This window comes from Peromyscus maniculatus, chromosome 11 (genome assembly GCF_049852395.1).
Source record: "Peromyscus maniculatus bairdii isolate BWxNUB_F1_BW_parent chromosome 11, HU_Pman_BW_mat_3.1, whole genome shotgun sequence".
Lineage (NCBI taxonomy): Eukaryota > Metazoa > Chordata > Mammalia > Rodentia > Cricetidae > Peromyscus > Peromyscus maniculatus.
In genome coordinates this window covers 73,401,580-73,421,408 of record NC_134862.1, presented here as the reverse complement: position 1 = coordinate 73,421,408, position 19,829 = coordinate 73,401,580, and the positions used below count along the sequence as shown (strand labels likewise).

Sequence of the window (19,829 nt, the reverse complement as noted above, 5' to 3'; positions counted from 1 at the left end):
GATAATACTAATTAACATGCCAGTGTGGATGATGGGAATGTCATAAGGCCCTACCATTAGATGAAGAGTTACAAGCAATCAATGGCTGCTGAGGAGGAAAGATCAATTTTCTCCAGGGACAAGCTCCCTGATAGGTCATCAAATCCCAAGTAGTTATTCCTAAACACATGTACATAAGAGCAACAACACTAAACAGACTCAGTAGGCTATATACATTCTAAAGAAGATGAGGTCACAGATTTGAGAGGAAATGGGGGATGCACAGGAGGAACTGGAGGGAGGGTAGAAATAATATAAATGCAGTACTCACGTATGAAATTCTAAAGAAATCAAACTGAACAATAAAGTTTCCAAAGCTTAAAAATTCACAGAATATTAAAAGTATACACTAAGCATTGTAGGTTCAAGGTAATATTCTTACATCATGTAGTGTAATGTACTTGGGAGCTTCTGATAGAAATTACATCTGTCTCACTCTTTGCTATGGAGCACAGAACTGCAAAACGGACCTTCTAAGAAAGCCTGGTCCAAGTTTTTTTTTTTTTTTTTTTTTTTTTTTTTTGTCACTGAAACAAAGCTAGATTCATAATGCTTCGATTCAATCTTTCTACAACAAAAATGTTCACACCTGCTTTACAGCATCCCAGAAGCTGAATTCCATGAAGGAAATTTAACTTAGCAAGCTGGAGCCTAACTAATCAAGCAGCCCCACGTTAGGAGAGTGAATGGAGAGAATGAGTATGTCTTGCAGGGCTCTTGGCCCATCAGGCATCAAAATGTCTCTTCATGGAAATACTAAATCCCTGAAAGAAGCTCGAGGAGAACCCAGTTTTAGAAGTGATAAGAAGCTCCCGCTACCAGCCCTGTTTCACCCAGGCATCACCACAGCCAATTCTAACACCAATGTTAAAACTGCCAATGTTCTAATACATGTTCCGCAGTCCACTAAACAGAGAAAATTCAAGTGTTTTCATACCTTTATTTTAAAAATATTAAAACTGAATTAATTTTTACAACCAAACAACATTAAAATACAGACTACAGGGTTCTTTATTGGGAATTTTGACACAGTTTCACAGAACCATGGAATATATAGATTTCAAAGTTGAGACAAAGCTTAAAATACCTTGATTTATTTCACTAAAGAAGCAAAACTTCAGAATGAACTATGTTATGATCAATGTAATAAAACTGTGCAATGAATGAATCTGTTATAAGAATGGAAAATTTCTAACAAATCTTCAGTCTTAATATTTTTAATAGCTAAACTGTTTGGTCATCCCATGTGCAAAAGAGACATTCCCAGTTTAGTTACCACTTCCTGCCTAGCATCAACCATGACAGGCAACCAGAAAGCAGGGCTTGGTGTTGTACACCTGGCCAAAAGCCCATGGCTATTTGGTCATAGGCCCTACAGGGGAACCAACTACTGGTTTTTGCTAAATGGACATATTATCAAACTGCATTCTTATTTATATTTATCCTGTAGATCTGTGCTGCTCTCAACCTTGACCAGACAAGCTTCTCCAGTGGGCAGCAGTATATGCAGAGACTCATAACTGGTCAAAGGGCTGAGAATAAGTGACTCCTGAGTGTTTAATTGGGTCATGCCTATCAATCTGCCATCCACATTGGCAGCCAAGGCTCAGGGAGCTTCAAGGCAGAGAGAGGGCGCAGAAAGAACATCGAGCTGGAGGATGGGGAAGAGTGCTGTGCAGTGCTGTCTGCCGGGCATGGCATGTCTACTGCACTCATGACGTCTGCCGGGCATGGCATGTCTACTGCACTCATGACGTCTGCCGGGCATGGCATGTCTACTGCACTCATGACGTCTGCCGGGCATGGCATGTCTACTGCACTCATGACGTCTGCCGGGCATGGCATGTCTACTGCACTCATGACGTCTGCCGGGCATGGCATGTCTACTGCACTCATGACTCCCCCGTAGCTATGGCTACCCACATAAGATCAGGCCAACAAGATCAGTCGGTATTTCAGTAGGCATCACTAATGGATTCAATGGATGATAGCGGTGGGGTGAAGGACAGAGAAAGGAGGGAAGGAAGGAAGAAGGAAAGGAGAAGGAAAGAAGGAAGGAGGGAGGGAGGGAGGGAGAGAGAGAGGAAGGAAGGAAAGAGAGGACATGAACGTGGGAAAGGTATGGGTTGGGAGATGTCTAGGGGAAGTGGAATCCAGGAGTTGGGAGTGGATATGCTCAAGATACATGGTATAAATGATACAAATTGTTAAGGAATATATAAAACAAAGTAGTTGTCGAATTGGTTCATTTTAAGCAGCAATCCCACTTTAGGAACTTAATTTAGACACAGGCTTTAACTGAGGAGAATAATTAAAGTCCTTTGTTCCTTAAACAGTGACAACAATCTTACTTTTTTTCCCCTGTGGATGTTGGCTTTTGGTAGCGTTTTAAACTGCTTTGTTACTAGGGAATCATGCAAGTGTACTCAAAAAACTAAGCCAATGATATTAGCAGCAGTATTGATAGTAAAAGAACCATAATGGCAATAGCAACAATGTCGGAAATGTACAGCACTCAACAAGTGCTGGGTATTGTCCTCAGCACCTTTCATACAAACCTTAGTCACAAAGAAAGCATAGCATATTATCATTTTATAACTAAGCAAACAGGATACAAAAAGGCAAAATAATTGATCCAATATCTGTGGTCAATAATCAACATAATAGTATTTAAGAAACAATCGGATTTCAGAATAAAATTATCTACCTATATCTCTATCTATAGTTAACTTTTAGAGAACTCACTGAAATGATTTAAGCCTATATAAATATAAAAATTATATATTAATAAAAATTTTCATTTCAATACTGCCTTTCAATCACATATTATTTCATAATATTTCAGTTTTATATATATGTATATAATTATTAAGTTATATAGCTACTATTTATTTTAATTTCCCTGTATTTTACTTATGAATTCATTTTTATGGACAGAATTAATATTTATTAATATATAAATAATGAGAACATATAAACAAACATGTTGTATAATTTTGAAGTTAAAAATTAAAAAACAAAAATCAAACATTCACCTGGTTTTACTTTCTTTTAAATTCTGAACTCTAAAATGAAAATGTATTTCAATCTACATATAAAAAGACCGGAAAAATCTCAAGCACACTTTTTCCCCATGTGTATTAAAAAAAAATAAAAACAAAACTAAAGTTTCTCTTTTTCCTAGCTCTCTTAGAAATGAGAAGAGAAATTACTTTAGCCTCATAGATAAGTGTAGGGCTAGGAATTAAGACTGCCTACAAGCATATGACCACTATTTATGCCCAGAAATCCCTACCCTGAAAGATAAGGATGTAAGTAAGTCATTGTGCACACCAGGAACTCCCCCAGCTCATTTAACCCCAAAAAACATGGCTCAAACAGTCACTGTTTCACAATTTCTTTCCAACTGGGCCAACAACTCACTTATCAGTAACTGTAAGCTTAAAAGACTTAGTTATGACTCCGTCTTACTGCATGAGATTCAACCCTACAGTGCGGTATGGACTCTGCAGTCTCCTTCAGGTCACTGCGAAGACAGAAGAACCCATCCTAGACAGTATTTGCCAATGGCCTCTCCACAGGCCTGGTCTACAAAGACTACATCAAGGCTGTGCTCTTCCTTACAGGTTAGAGGGCAAGAAACTAACGTAGGTCTCTTGGGCATCAGGTACTCAGGGAATTCTGAAGGAAGTCAGGATTCAACATGTTCCATTTCAGTCCCTCTTGAACCAGAAGCTCCCTTTAAGTCTCTCTGTTTCTGCCAAGAGCAGCCCATGGGTACAAATCAAACACCCCAGTGCAAGGGACCATTACAGAATGAGATTAAAAATGACAGAGGCGACCAAAGTTTGACACAAGACTTCCAACTTCAAATTCCATTACTACCACAGTGAACTGGGCTAACCACACATTTTAAATCAATCACCAAGTACCACTGTAATCCAAGTTTGGAAATAAAAGAAAAAAGTTATTAAAAACCTCATAACACTAAAGTTCATGCTGGCATCTGAGAAGATTTTATAAAAAAAATTCTTTTGCTTAATTAATTTTATACCTAATGTTTTCAAGCTTGAAAAGTAGATGGGAATGTGGCACAATGGTAAAGCTCTTGTCTAGTGAAGCAAAGTCCTGGGTTTCATTTCTACTACCAAAGAGAAAAGACAAGTAAGTTTTAAAGAACAGCCCTAACCAAAATTATTTAAATGTGTATAAGTAAAAAATTATATATGTGCATAATAAAATTGAGCATTTTGACATAATTAACTATTTTTATTAGCTCTAACTTATATTTACCTATGTGATCTAAGTTATATTGTTAGTATTTATTCTAAAGCTAATATTTATTCAAATATTGCTTTATTTTACTTTAGTATCACATTTTTTTCTTTATAAAAAATTTAAACAGGAGATGAGAATTTAGCTCAATGATAGAGTGCAAGGCCCTGGGTTTGGTCCTCAGAATTAAATCAGATAGCTATTTAACTGAAAAAAAAAAACTACTAAGATGCTGAAGTTGAGCAATTTAAGTAAGAATTTGTTTCCTCACAGATGTTATGTTTGTACATATATATGCAAATGTAAAACCTATGAGAAAATTTTAGCATTTATAATTCATAACTACCATTCCAAGGTAGAAAAACCATGTATGTACATATACTTGCATATATATGTACATCACACATACATACAAACAGTCGTGGGCATATATATGTGTTATATTACATACATGTATATATATATGCACATTTGCATATATTCATATATATACATATATATGCCTGGGCAGGAAAAATAAGTGCAGCATTAACCAGCACTTTATAGGGAGCATGTGAATACAGTAATAAATTTTACTTTAGACTATATTTCATCATTACCACAGAGGCTGTTGGCCATCTACATTGCTATTATTTCCTGTGAAAATTTACTAACCATGTGATATTTGTGTTTTTGCTGATGTTGAGAACATGAAAACTGGAAGACATACCCATAAGGCCAGCACTATCAGTAGACAGGAGGATCAGGAATTCAAGGTCATCCTCAGCTACAGAGTAAGTTTCAGGCCAGCCTGGGTGAAATGGAACCCTGTCTCAAACAAACAAACAGAACCAGAACAAAACAGTCTGGATCCTGGGCTTCCTGCTCTACATTAGGGAAAACAATCCAACTTCTCAGGACTCCGGCTAGCTTACCTGGAAAAGAATGACAACTCTATCTACACGACATCCTTGCTCTGCCCATTCAAGGAGATGATGCCTAAGGTCTTGACCAGTCTGCTACCTGGCAGAGTTGGAACTAACATATGTGTTTATTACCCATCATGTATGGAAATGCCCCATAATTATGGCACAGTGGTAACTACCATATGTGTTTATTACCCATCATGCATGGAAATGGCCCACAATTATGTTCCTAAGACCAGTGAAGCAGTTTCTAAATAATTAAAGATGCATTAACTATGCACAAGATCTTTAAGGTTCATATCCTTTCAACCAATAATATGACTTCCAAAAAAGTAGTCAGAGGAAATTATTAGAAATGTCATCTAATATTTATGTAGAAAGATTATTCAAAATCTTTATTTTGTCCCTTTTATTGAAAATAGATTTTTTTCTCATACAATATATTCTGATTATGGTTTCTCCTCCCTTGACTCCTCCCAGTTCCTCCCACCTCATCTCTTATCCAGATACACTCTCTTTATGCCTTTCATTAGAAAAGAACAGGCTTATAAGAGATAACAAAAAACAACAAAATAATAAAACAAAAAACATTTCATCGAAGTTGGACAAGGCAAACCAACAAAAGGAAAAGACCACAAGAGAAGGCATAAGTTATTATTAATAAAAAACTAGAAATAACTCAAGATTCCAAATATCATACATAGGATTATTATGAAATATTCAATCAATAATTAAAATATTCTTGAGGCCTCAAAGAAAGACCCAAATGCTCTCAAAAAATAAATTACAGCAACAGAATATAGCCATACATCTCAGCTACATTATGCTCATATATATGTATCATATATGCACACACTCACAAATGCAGAAAAAAAAACACATCAAAATGTTAACGAGAAGTCTGGTATTAGGAAGCGTTTTTTTTTTTTTTTTCAATAAGGTCTTGCTATATAGTTCAGGCTGCTCTCAAACTCAACATGTAGCTCTAGATGACTTAAAAAACATGATTGTCCTGCCTCAGACTTCTGAGTGCTAGGATTGCAAACACTATGCCTGGTTCAGGTAAATTTTTATTGTCTCATATACAAATATGCATATTCAATTTTCAAGTTTTTCTACTATGCTCAAAAACATAAAAACTACACTCAATTCTGCATATTACTCAGTATATTCTAGTTTTCAAGAAATATCTTTTAAATTAAACATCTCAATTCCAAAACAACTTGGAGTAGCTGATAGAGATGCACACAACTGACTCAAACACAGGAGGAAACAGATAAAAGCAAGAAATGAACTTGCACACTCTCAGTGTACACATGCACATACACTTGTGTATGTGTGTGTGTGTAAATATGGGTATTTATGTCCATCAAAGATCTGTTTCAGATATCGAGAACGGGAGGGAGTATCTTCAACTTCCTCAAGAAAGGCGTACTCTGGGGGTAATAATCACAGTTGAATTTTTTTAGTATTTATTTTATGTGTATGAGAGTTTTGCCTGCATATAGGTATGTGTAACACATGCATGCCTGGTGCCCTCAAAGTCAGAAGAGGGCATGAGATCCCCTGGACCAGGAGCTGAGGATGGTTATAAGTCACCATGTGGGTGCTGGGAACTAAACCCAGGTCCTCTGTAAGAACTGGTTGAGCCATGCCCTGAAGCACCGCCCCTAGTGAGGCAGCTGTAGCTTTTACACTTGCCTATGACCTTAAGGCACCTGCCCCTGGGGCATGGCCACCGGGGACCCTTAAGACCTGAGATGCGCTGGGTGGTGGTAGCGCACGCCTTTAATCCCATCACTTGGGAGGCAGAGGCAGGTGGAGTGAGTTGGAGGCCAGCCTGGTCTACAAAGTTCCAGGAAAGGCTCAAAGCTACACAGAAAAACCCTGTCTTGGAAAAAAAAAAAAAAAAAAAAAGACCTGGGATGCACATATGCTCCCTCTCTTGGCTACCTCATGGTTTTGGATGCTGAGATCTTGGACCAAGCTGTTCAGTGTGGGACATAGCTTAACTTTCCTGGACCCTATGATAAATTTCCCGTGGTTGTGAGTTTATCCCCCAAAAAATTCCTTTGATCATTAAATAGAGTCCGTGGATTAATTGCATTAAACAACAGTTGCACTTGACTGCTGAGCCATCTCTCCAGCCCCATAAACAATGTAAACAAATATGTACTTGGCATGCTAGTTAAGTGAAGTGAGTGACCCTGCTGATATGGTTGGACAGTCAGAAGGAAGGTTAGAAGACAAGGAAGCAAGATCTGTTAGCACAGCCATGATCAACAGCCAAAGGAACAGCTAAGGATGCACAGATACCAAAGTAAAGACAGAAACCTAGACAGATTCCTCCTTAAATGTTGCCTCGATTCATGTGCCTTCAAAGAAAACACTGAAATATTAAAGTATATTTTAATTCCATCATATAAAACACAGCAAGAAAACAAACATTAACAAAATAAGCTAGTCTATTAATAAAACATCTACAACATGGCACTTACCTTCACTGATGGCATGGGGCTTAATAATGCAACAGGTACAGTTGGTAAATTTAGCAGTGTTTGCTGGTCCACGGCCTCCACTTGAAGGGAAAAATAATTCCATTTCCTAAAGACATAGAAAGATGAGAAAAGAGATTTTTTTTTTTCTTTTTCTTTTTTTTTTTGTTTGTTTGGTTTTTTTTTTTCGAGACAGGGTTTCTCTGTGTAGCTTTGCACCTTTCCTGGGACTCACTTGGTAGCCCAGGCTGGCCTCGAACTCACAGAGATCCACCTGGCTCTGCCTCCCGAGTGCTGGGATTAAAGGCGTGCGCCACCACTGCCCGGCTGAGAAAAGAGATTTTGACACAGATGATCTCTTATCTGAAACTTACAGAATATTTCTGGAGATATACAATTAAAGTTTCATGTTATAAACTCCATGTTTCAAATCTCCTGAATGTGAATTTGCAAAGACTGCGTAACTTAGCTCCATTTCGGCACTTAGCAATCAGAAGAGCATGCATAAAGGACTGAAGCAACGTGAACACGTCACTGTGTGACCTCTATTTAAGTGACAAGGTTTCAACAAATTCTGAGAATTGGAAAAAACCAATAGGAAGTTCTTACTTTCTCCAAAACATAGTTCATAAATACAGATTAATATTAAGTTTAAAAATAAAATATGTAAAACAAAATCAAAACAAGGACATCATTACAAAAACAGAAAAATTAATGTTTAGGAGTCTGAGAACTACAGTTAATTAGCAATAATTTACAATAGTTCTATTACAAATCAAAATGAGCACTATATTATGGCCTGATTCACACCATGGTTATTTGCTTTGCCCATGGCTCATTAAACCAAGAAGTCAGCAATCCGACAAACCCCAAGGATGTCCACATTAATCAATTCTTTTCATCCCTCACATGTTGCCCCTAAGCTTTCAGCACTTTTCTTTCCACTACACTCCCCATAAGAACTCCTGTTCCACACTCCAAAACATCTGCCAGCAAAGAACTATCCAAATACCATCACCTCTAGAAACCTTTTCCTGATGCTCCCAATCAGCACCATGCATCCTTCACAGCTGTGACTTGTCATCCGCCAAATTATAGATTTAAAGAAAAGAACCAACTTGCAGAGCTTAGTAGCTTCCAAAACACCTAAAACAAAACCTGCTGCAGAGTTAGTATTTTCTTTTCACTGAATTTATACTTAAAAGGTCAAATCTACCATTCAGGAGGCAGAGGCAGAGGCAGGAGGTCCTTTGCTAACACAAGTCTGCCTGGCCTGTGTAATAAGTTTCAGGTCAACTATGGCTACCATAGTGAGACCGTGACTCAAATTTACCATAAAATAAATCAGAGCTACACTAATGAATTTTCATATTTTATTAGTGTACATTAATTATATAGAATAATAGGCTTCATAGGATATTTTTGTAGAAGTCCAACCACACTGTGCTCATATCCAGTCCCACATTTCCCCCTTACTCTTCCCTCTACCCTCCCCGTCCTCTTCTCTAACAGTCTCCCTTTTATCTTGATGTGTAAATACTTTTTTAAAATATAAGCAAGAGGGAGGAAGAGAATTTACTCAAATATTGTGTATATATAGTTGTTGGCAGGACATTAAAAATAATTACCTACTATTACTATTGGCTACTATCCTGCTTTTTGTCACTATAAATCAATTTTTATAATTTTTTATAAGTAGATTCATATTACATGTTATTTTTCTAGCTTCTTTCACTCAAAAAAATTTTTGAGGTCCATTCCCTGTAATCCTTTCTCTTTCTTTCTTTCTTTTTTGACAAATGATATGCTGTGGATGGCTACACCATGGCTTGTTCATTTGTTCATCTGCTGGACATTTGTGATATCTCTGGTTTGGACTATTACAAATTAGCTATTATGAATACACAAATCCAATCTTCTACGAAAGCCATTCATAGGATAATTCTTAATTTTTTTTCTGTTAAGACCTAGATTTCATTTTTTTTTCATTTAAAGAAAGAAACTTTTTTGCTTTGAAATTTTCATTACACCTATCTGTCTGTCTGTCTGTCTACCTATGTGTCCAGGCAGTGTGCATGTGCATGGCCAGAGGCCAAAGAACAACTTACAGGAATAGATTCTCTCCTTCCACCATGGGGGTGGGCTGCAGGTAACAAACTCAGGACACTGGGAGTTGATACAAGCGCCTTGACCCACTAAGCCATCTTGCTGGTCCAAGACCTAGAGTTCTTGCATCTTCACACACGCTGCATGGTCCAGGTATTTCTAGTATTTCTCCTAGACTCCTGCTTAGCTAACAACAGTGCTTGGTCTGAATGACCAACAGACTACTCAAATGAAGCCTTCTTTTGGAATATCTACTACAGATCTGTAAACTAGTATTCTTAATTGAATTCAGTCACAAACACGAGGTTCAGCAACTTACACTTTTACAGAGAAGTGGGCAACAAGTGTCAAACTGGAAGAAAACTACTTGACTGTGACCAACACGACTAAGTTAAAAAGGCGTGGCTTTGAACCACTACTGATCCTAAGAAAAAGTCAACAGTTGTTTACCACTACTACATCAGCTGTTTACATCCTCTTAGTCTTCAGTGGGAGAAATATTTTATTCTGACATAAAACTGTTGTGGAATCTCAGTTGAAGATGTGTTACATCTGTTTATGCTGTGGGACACTTGTTTAATGGTGCAAAGCTGTGTTACGTTGGCTGTCTAAAACACCTGGTTGGTCAAATAAAGAGCTGAATGGCCAATAGCAAGGCAGGAGAAAGGATAGGCGGGGCTGGCAGGCAGAGAGAATAAATAGGAGGAGAAATTTGAGAAGAGAATCAAGGAGGAGTGAAAGGAGAAGGAGGAGGACTCCAGGGACCAGCCACCCAGCTACACAGCAAGCAATGGAGTAAGAAGTAAAGAAAGGTATACGGGATGGAGAAAGATAAAAGCCCAGAGGCAAGAGATAGACAGGGTAATTTAAGTTATGACAAGCTGGCTAGAAACAAGCCAAGTTAAGTCTGGGCATTCAGAAGAAAGAATAAGACCCTATGTGATATATTTGGGACCTGGGTGGTGGCCCCCCAAAGAGCAAAGAGTGAAAGAATAAGACTCTATGTGATATATTTGGGACCTGGGTGGTGGCCCCCCATAGAGCAAAGAGTGAAAAACAACAACTACATTAAACAATTTCCCAAACAGAAGGAAAATATTTCTCCAAACAACTTACTCTGGCAGCAGATGCAAACGAATCAGAGCCGTGAGCCGCATTTCTTATGCCATCTGTCCCAAAGAGGGCTCTGATGCTTCCAGGGGCATCTGAACGAGCCTGCCCAGAGTTTGCAGGTCCAAGCAATCTTTTCCACTCACATATTGCATCATCTCTTAAAATCTCCATGGCAATAACAGGCCCACTTGTAATAAACTGGATCAGTTCGCTAGGAAACAGGGAAGAGCTTGAATTACTTCTCTACTCTGTCAATCTAGACATCTGCTTTAACAATGAAGACACACTTACACATCAGTAATTTCAGGGACTAGAGTGCTGTGATCTCAGTTTCTGGCCACAGTGAAGCATATATGGGCAGTGCAAAACCCTCATGAATATTCCATGAGTCTAGTCTGCTACAAAATCATTACAGAAGTTATGTCAGGCTCATTACCGTTTGCAAGGTGACTTGTTGAATTCTGATGATTTCATCGACTTACAATGCATATTGTTGAACTAAGCTTTTCCCATTACTCTAAGAAGGACAAAGGTGATCCCCCTCTTATTTTCATATGGTTTACTGCAGCAGTCAGGTAGAATTTTACAATGACAAAATAATGAGCATGGCATTTTGTAACACTTACAATTAAGAACTTACTTAAATTTGTAGTGTATCTCAAATGCAGAGAGTGACAACTCTAAATCAATGTGATAAAGAAAAAGCATGTCAAAAACTAGTCTTTATTAGGAGAAAACTACCCTGCATTATGATACACTAAATGATCAACCATACACACAAGGTTTTATTAAAAGTTTATGCCTTAGTTCCAGTTCCTTGGGAATGAAAACTGACATTTCATTTTATTTTTCCATTTCTTCATGTACACAAGGCGGCAATGACAAATTTAACTTGAGATAAGTGGCATCCCAGTCCCTCACTTTCTTAAGCAGAGGCAAATAGAGAGAAGACAGGGCCTTCTCAGAGAAAGGAAGTCAGTGAACAGGCCTCTGCATGCCTATTACCTTATGACTGCTTTATATATCATCTTCTCACTCCTTCATTAATCACTCCAGTTCACTTAGAGGAACATTTCCAGGAAATAACACATACAAAGAAGTATCTATACCCACTCTGAGAAGAGGACATGGCATCCTTAAACATACTGCCAGGCCTTAGCAGCCAAAACCAAACCAAACAAAAAGAAGGAAGTATGAAGGAAGAAAGGAAAAGTGGGAGGAAGCAGTTACCTATTTAATAAATAAGCATTTAATTATCATGCACTACATATCAGGATTTATGCAATAAAATAAAATCCAACCCTCAAAAATGTTTAATCTAATATATGATTACCTCAGAATTTTATAATATGAGGGTGGCATATAACAGCTGAGGGGGTGGGGGGCTACTGAGAGGAAATGGATCACGAGCTGACTTCCAGTTACTATAGCTGGTCTCTTGGTATGTCTTCCTAATGTCAGACAACCAGTTCATTCATTCATTAAGACTTTCTGCATATGAACTGCATGTAAGATATTAAACTAGAAGTTATGATTCAGTGTTATAAAGACATACAAAGAACCTAAAACAAAGAATAATTGCCAAAAAAATATGATAATTCTAACAAAGTTTAGAATATTTTATGATATCTGACTGAGCTATACTGCAGTAATTTTATTAAACAAAGTTTTTGTCATTTTTAAAGTTATTCTATGTAGGATTATCAAATAAAATGCCTACTACAGCAGCTTGGCTAAAATTTCATTTGCCTTTATTAGAAATACAGACACCCTCTGTCAATAGCTATGCACATTATTCACTTTAATTACATCCAAAATATTTATAATAGATGCGAACAAATATTATTAGCTATTATCAATTTTCAAAGGAACAGAATAATATCAAATTATTCAGTTCTGTGACTATTGCTTTGTATGTACAAGATACCAAAACAAAGACTTTAAAAGCACAACAAAATTCCCAGCAGAAAATACAATTACAAACACATTTTCAATTCAATGAAATATAAAAGGATGTTTCTTAAAACTTAAATAAGTGATCCATTTGTTTCTGATTAAGGTTCAAGTATTTAGTGGTGGATATAAGAAGTCTTTCTAATAAATGCATAGAAAAAAACAATTTTAGTCCTCAAGCTAAGCACCTACTTATAAAAAGGCCTTGAGTGGTGGTCTGCATGAAAGTCCATTGCTTCTTTCCTATAAAATAAGCAAAATAACAATAGTTAATATTTCTGAAAATAGTTATTTTAGCTTATATTAATAAAACAAATAGATTAAAACACACATGCATATGATCTGTGTATAAATTAACCAAGTTTTTGTCCCCACCAAATTGCATATTCCAAGCATGGGTCCTACCTATGCTGAGATATAAAATTAAAATAAGAAGATATTTTTACTTTTTCATTAATGCTACATTTCATCTGTCCTCCATTCCATCAGCATCTCACTGTATTTTCAATACGATGTTAAATATCAGATCAACAAGAATGTTTGTTATTTAAAGTCTAAACAAGCTATATTAAAAAAAATGAAGACACATCTTCTAATTCAAACACTAGAATTAATTTTAAGCTTGAGAACTTTGGCTACAGCTTATTTTATTTTTTGTGATCTACTGGGGATAAACCTAGGGCCTCCCTCATGCTACAGGGCACTCTACTGCTGAGCTACATCCCAAGCCCCTGCAGTTCTTAATTTACTAGTTTTTGCTTAGTTATTAGTAAGATCTCTTCAAAGTAAAGATCTGTATGCTTATATTTTTAAAAATTTCTTGATAAATTATACATATTAAAATCTCCATTTCCACTAAAAGTATCTGTAGAGACAATAATCTACTCCAGTAAGTTTACAAGTCTAAAAAGCTTTCTTGCCCTACCAAAATCGGGTTTCTTTCTTATAACTGCACAGCTTTCTTGTTGGATTTAAAAGACTTTATACTATGTAACAAATACATATAAACATCAACCAACAGTTTAAATTTCTGTTAATTTATTTTAAATGTACAGAATTCAGCCTCTATGTCTGTTTACCATATGCATGCAAAACCCTTAGTGCTCCAGAAGAGGTTGTCAGATCCCCTGGGACTGGAGTTACAGATGGCTGTGAGCCACCATATGGGTGCTGGGAAGTGAACCTGGGTCCACTGAAAGAGCATCCAGTGCTCTTCACTGATGAGCCATCTCTACAGCCCCTCAACTACTTTTTAATAGCAAATAAACTACAAGTGTTTGCTAGCATCAAAAAAATAAAATCAATCTTTAGATTTGAGAATTAGTTTTGTATGCAATGCTTTTAAGATCTTTTATCATCCATAGTTAGGGAGGTTTTGGAGCACCGTGGGAAACTTACCGTTGTTTTTTAGCTAAATTGACAAGGTGACAAACTGTCTTCTATGCAATTATGTTTCTACCCACAGACAAATGCTGCTCTCAAAAGCCTTACTCAGATAAGCCTCTTTCCAGTGACCAGTGATGAACGCAAAGATTCTAGGATGATCAAGGTACCAAGAGAAGAGACAGTGGAGTGCTCAGCCCTAAGCAAGATACTTACACCATCCACTCTAAGGCTCAGGGAATGTCACAGAAGAAAGGGTGGAAAGATGTAAGAGATGGAAGACAGGGAGAAGGGCTGCCAAGTGTTCTCTGTTGGGCACGACCCAGCCACTGCAATTGTGAACTCACAGCCGCTGTCGTTGCCTACACTGGACCTGAGCAAGACCGGACCTGTCCACAGCAGCATAAGCGATTTGTTATTAAGTGTTACGTACTCTGCTCTACTTTCATACACTGGGGAGCTCCATTTGTTGTTTACACCAACATCACCTCAAGTGATAAAGGTGTACCATGGAATAAGGGCTATAACATCACAAAAAATTCTCCTCTCCATCGGAATCTTATGAGACCACCATCATACATAGTCCATCACTGACCAAAATGTTGCTATGCGCTACATGCTTCATTTATTCCTGTCCTGCCTTGAACCCGAGGACACTGGAACTGAAGAGAAGGGAGTCACATTTCTGTTCTTTGTCTGCACTGTGAATACTTTGTTACCATTCCTAAGATAAACACAACTTTCTCCTGGGATCCCAATCATTTCATAATAGAAAAGGCTTGTTAGGCTAAGTCTTATTTTCATCAAATACTTTAAAAAGTATCTAATTAGGTTAAATCATAGTACTTTCACATAGAGAAGTAAACAGGTATATTGGCATACACGTTAAGATAAATATAAATAAACATTTCTAAATGCATCCCTTTAAGAACCAGAACCAACAGAAATCATTGGATGGCCACATCCTCTATTATTTTCATAAAGTACATTATTCTTACATAGAAGAGTTATGTCAGGAATTGATGTTACCAAAGCACAGAGCTATGGACGTCAACACGGTTAAATGAGGGCTATGTAATCTGCCAAGCTCTGGTTGCTTCAAGTTAGATCATTATTTAGCTAGCTGATTCTCTATCGTCTTGCTTGCTTCATCATGGTCCTCTATATTTGCCATTCAGTGAAAGGTTTTTGTTTTGCTTTGTGGGCTCTTTGCTTTTGCTGTTGTTTGTTTAAAGAATGATGGGGAAGATCAATGACATTAGAGAACTGAAAATGGGCAGCCCATTCATTACCTGGAAAGCATCACCATTCGGAGTTTGGTGACGGTAAATCCACTTTTGTTTATCATTTCAATGATTTCTCCAGCTTTGGATATTGCATCTGGTTTGATCAGGGCTAATGTTCTGTAAAGAAATGAAGAATGGATTTAAAAATAAAAACAATCCTACAGTTTTTATTTATGATTCCAAGCAGTAATTTTCTTAACTACTATATCAGACCATTACCATCCAAATTAAAAATATAGGGAAGTGTATTAAAGATATCACTTAAAAACTTATATAAAGTAAGATCACTACTTTCCCAAAGAAGTCAAAATCAGCTAAATCTTATCTTTAAAAATCAAGAGACAAGTGGTGGCACACCCTTTAATTCTAGCACCCAGGAGGTAGAGGAGGTAGATCTCTATTGTGAGTTTGAGGCTAGCCTGTTCTATATAGAGTTCCAGGCCAGCCAACAATATATAGCAAAACTAGCTATAAAAAATAAAATAAAATAAATAAGAGGAAGTGGTGGAAAAGAGAAGAAAATGGGCAGGAAGGAACACTAAAATTGATATTTTTATTTTTAAAAATTTTATTACGTTTATTTATTTTTCACGTGTGTGTTTACGTGTGTGGGAATGAGCCTTCCATGGCCTGGGCATGGAGACCAGGGGCAACTTGTAAGAGTCAGCTCTCTTCTGCTGCGTGGGTCTCAGGGATACAACTCAGTCCTCTGGCTCGATAGCAAAACCTTTAACTGCTGAGCTATCTCATCATCCCTAAAATGTATGTTTTTTTTTTTTAAATACCCAAATTAGAAATGCAGGTATTTAAAATATCTATATACTATAGGATATTTTTATATAGGGAACTAATCCCCAAGAAACTGCATTCAATAGACTAGAACTTTAGTCTTCTCTAACCACTTCAACTTCTGCATGCCATGCTTTCAGGTCAGCGCTGACTCCAAATTAACTATAAATTCTTCTACTGGGTCTCTATGCACAGCAAGGTCAAAACACAAAGACGCACATGCCCTCTGACCCAACAGCACATGTGAATATCAAATGCCACGGTAGCCTCTAAACATGAATCATGCTTTTTCTTCCAAAAGCTTCCACCAGAGCCCTGCACTCAGTCCACCAAGCTCCTCCAGCCATTTCCTTGCTAGCACCAAAACAAGCACTTATTATATTCAGTAGGTGGCAGTTTTAAGAGAAAACATTATGATAAATTAGCCTTCTCAATGGACAGGGAGAAAACAGATTGGCCAGCCTTCACCAAGGCAGACAGGATACAGATATCTGAAAAACAACAATCCTCCCAGAGCCATACAGAACGTCCTTCATGGGCAGCATGCTCTATGCAAAACTGCAGCCAACTTGTCTGTGAGAAGACAAGCAGCAGCCTGCCATAGAACAAGATCCTAGATAACGCCGTGTGGACACTGTGGAAGGGGTGTGTCCGTTCTGTGCTAGGCCTCTCTGAACGCAGTGGACCTACAGGAATAAACATGCTCACCTATGAAAGTGTTTCCAAATGTATTCATGCTTGCTCTAAATATATAGCAATCCATTTTAAACAACAACCAATTTGTGATTTCTCTTATGTTCTTTTTGCAAGCATAAAGTATGTGCTCACTTCATGGATAAAGGAAAACAGTCTCCCTGGCAACCTGTGATTTGGAGAAAAACACACTCTGTGAAGGATTTTAACTGGTAACAACAGCAAAGTTTTTCAGAGAAATCCTTCTACTGAAAACTTTTTTTTTTTCCAAGACAGAGTTTCTCTGTGTAGCCCTGGCTGTCCTGGAACTCACTCTGTAGACCAGGCTGGCCTCAAACTCACAGAGATTCGCCTGCCTCTGCCTCCTGAGTGCTGGGATTAAAGGCATGTGCCACCACTGCCTGGCTGAAAACTTTTCTTAAAACATGCATTGTACTTATTGGAAGGAAGCAAGGGAGGGAAGGAGGGAGGTAGGGAGAGAGGAAGCAAGGAAGGAATCTTGCTATAACTTTGCATTTCAACCCTGTGTAAGCTTCCTGAGTGCTAGAATTACAGACATGTACTACCATTCCAAGCACCTTTAAAATAACTTTTAAGGCAGAAATGAGTTGACTAGATAGTAAATAACTATTAAGAAAGTCTAAAATATGGAGTCTCAGGACAGGTGAGAATCAAAGCTGCTTTTGACTTGCCGGCATGGCCTCTGGCCATCTGAACTTTAATCTGCACTGCAGGAGAGGAGGAAATAGACTATAGCAGATGATCATTCCTAAAATAATTTGGGACCAAATTCTACTACTTCAGGGTAAGCCAGAAGGCACATGTTCACATCACATAGATTCAGAACTAAAAAAGAATGTTTAATTACACTTTTAAATTGTGTGTGTGCGTGTGGGGCGGCGGGGGGGGGGGGGGGGGGGGGGGTGGTGGTGGGGGTGGTGGTGCACACATCATGGTGTACATATGGAGACCAGAGGACAATCTGAGAGGCTCCGTTCTTTCCTTCTACCATATGGGTCCCAGGAATCAAACTCAGGTCGTGAGACTTAGCAGCTGTCATCTTTACCCACTGAGCCATCTCACCAGCCCTAGAACTTAAATATTTGAACTTGGATAATCACCCATCCCTCTAGGAAACAGACAGAAGCAATGGCTCCTCCCCAGGAGCAAAGAAACTTTATTCTGTATAGAAAACATTCAACATTGTGTAAAACTCTGTAACAATGCAGGATTTTTTTCTTTTGTTCTTTCTCTGTTGTAGAATATTATTTCAAGGTGTGTTACTTTTGTTTATGTTGCACTTGTTTAACTCTGTGAAGCTGTGATGCTTTGTCTGTCTAAAACACCTGATGGTCTAATAAAGAACTGAATGGCCAATAAAAAAAATTTAAAAAAACTTTATTCTGTCCCTCAAGTAATTCAGCATAAACACACAGCACACACCTATCATACACATTTATGCAGTACTCACACACATACACACATAATAATAACAACATAAAGATAATACGAGAGACAGGTGGGGGGTGCATCAATATCAGGAAGAAGCAGAAAATACCAAAGAAGAGCTAAAGACCCACAAACCTAGAGATACTTCAGATTCTGGTGCTATGGGTTTTGAAACAATAATTCAGAGGGGAAATAACTGAAAAAATCACAAAAAGATGACGAAAGATGCAATGATGAAAAGGATAAATAAGGAAGTTGCTGGGGAAGGTAAGTTGATAACGTGACCCCTATCGAGATATGGGGTTACAATGAAGGTGGGATTCAGGAAACTCTGAACTGTGCACGTCTGTGACTGTGTGAATGCTGAGAAACCAGGTTACTCAGTAAAGAGAACTCCATCTTGAATTTGTGCATTTTTAAGAACCTGTGGAAAATCCAGGTGGAAATGTTCAGAAAATAGATGAGCATATGGTTTTGCAGCTGCGGTAGACTGTGACTTGGACAAAACATGCAGCCGCATCAGAGGAGTGAACAGAATCTCCCAGTGTTAACAGGGGAAAAGAGAGCCCATGGACAGACTGTGCTAACGATGAACACCTGAGTTAAGCAAACGTTTGCAATTATTTGGATGTACTTAAACATTCAAAGGAGGTTTAGGTCTTTCTCCTGCACCCAGAAAGCCATCCTTAAACACCATCTAAGCACAGATACCACCTTAAATGCAGCTCGGAATGCTCACACACCTTTTCAGGACAATGGAAACATAAAATCAGCCAAAATTCCTGGACTCAGGAGCCTATTTAAGACACCCAAATAACTGCTATTATTTACTACCCATTTGCAGTTAAAAAAAGAATGAGAAGAGAAAATGGAGAAATAATTTAAGTCAGTGGAATATATTCTACTACATGCATTTTATTAACCATATTTACAAAGGCCAAATACTTCAAATGTTTATTCACATTAAAATATATCTAGTTGAAAAATTCATTCCCACTCAACAGTATTTGTCAACATATGGATTAGAAGTGTAGCAGAAAACTGACACATTTTAGAGTAATAAAATCAACAGAGTTTGTTTCCTTTTACTGTCTATTTGTGTGATTGGTCAAGATACTTGACCATCCTATAGAATCAGCTAAGAACATTCATTACTCACAAATCAGAGTTAACAGACAGGAATGCCAACTGTCAGGACCATTTTTATTTTTATTTGGCTCCAGTCAGACTATGAATCCCAACTTCTCAGGTTACCTTTGGTAGCCTAAATGAAAACCTACACTTGTCATGAGAGGAGTATGCAAAGTGCCCATCACAGTGACTGTTAAGACAAAGAGCTGTCT

The 19,829-nt window shown here is 37.7% G+C and overlaps 1 protein-coding gene across 5 annotated transcripts in view; it reads right to left on the bottom strand.

Moving 5' to 3' along the window:
* Positions 1–19,829, bottom strand: part of Nme7 (NME/NM23 family member 7) — a 153,824-nt gene that overhangs the window by 96,398 nt on the left and 37,597 nt on the right. For all 5 annotated transcript variants that reach the window (XM_076547889.1, XM_076547890.1, XM_076547887.1 and 2 more), the window contains 4 exons: positions 15,562–15,672; positions 13,079–13,129; positions 10,937–11,144; positions 7,718–7,823 (listed from right to left, as the gene is read on the bottom strand). In XM_076547889.1, the coding sequence (XP_076404004.1) occupies positions 7,718–7,823; positions 10,937–11,144; positions 13,079–13,129; positions 15,562–15,672 (476 nt within the window). The remainder of the gene's footprint in view (positions 1–7,717; positions 7,824–10,936; positions 11,145–13,078; positions 13,130–15,561; positions 15,673–19,829) is intronic.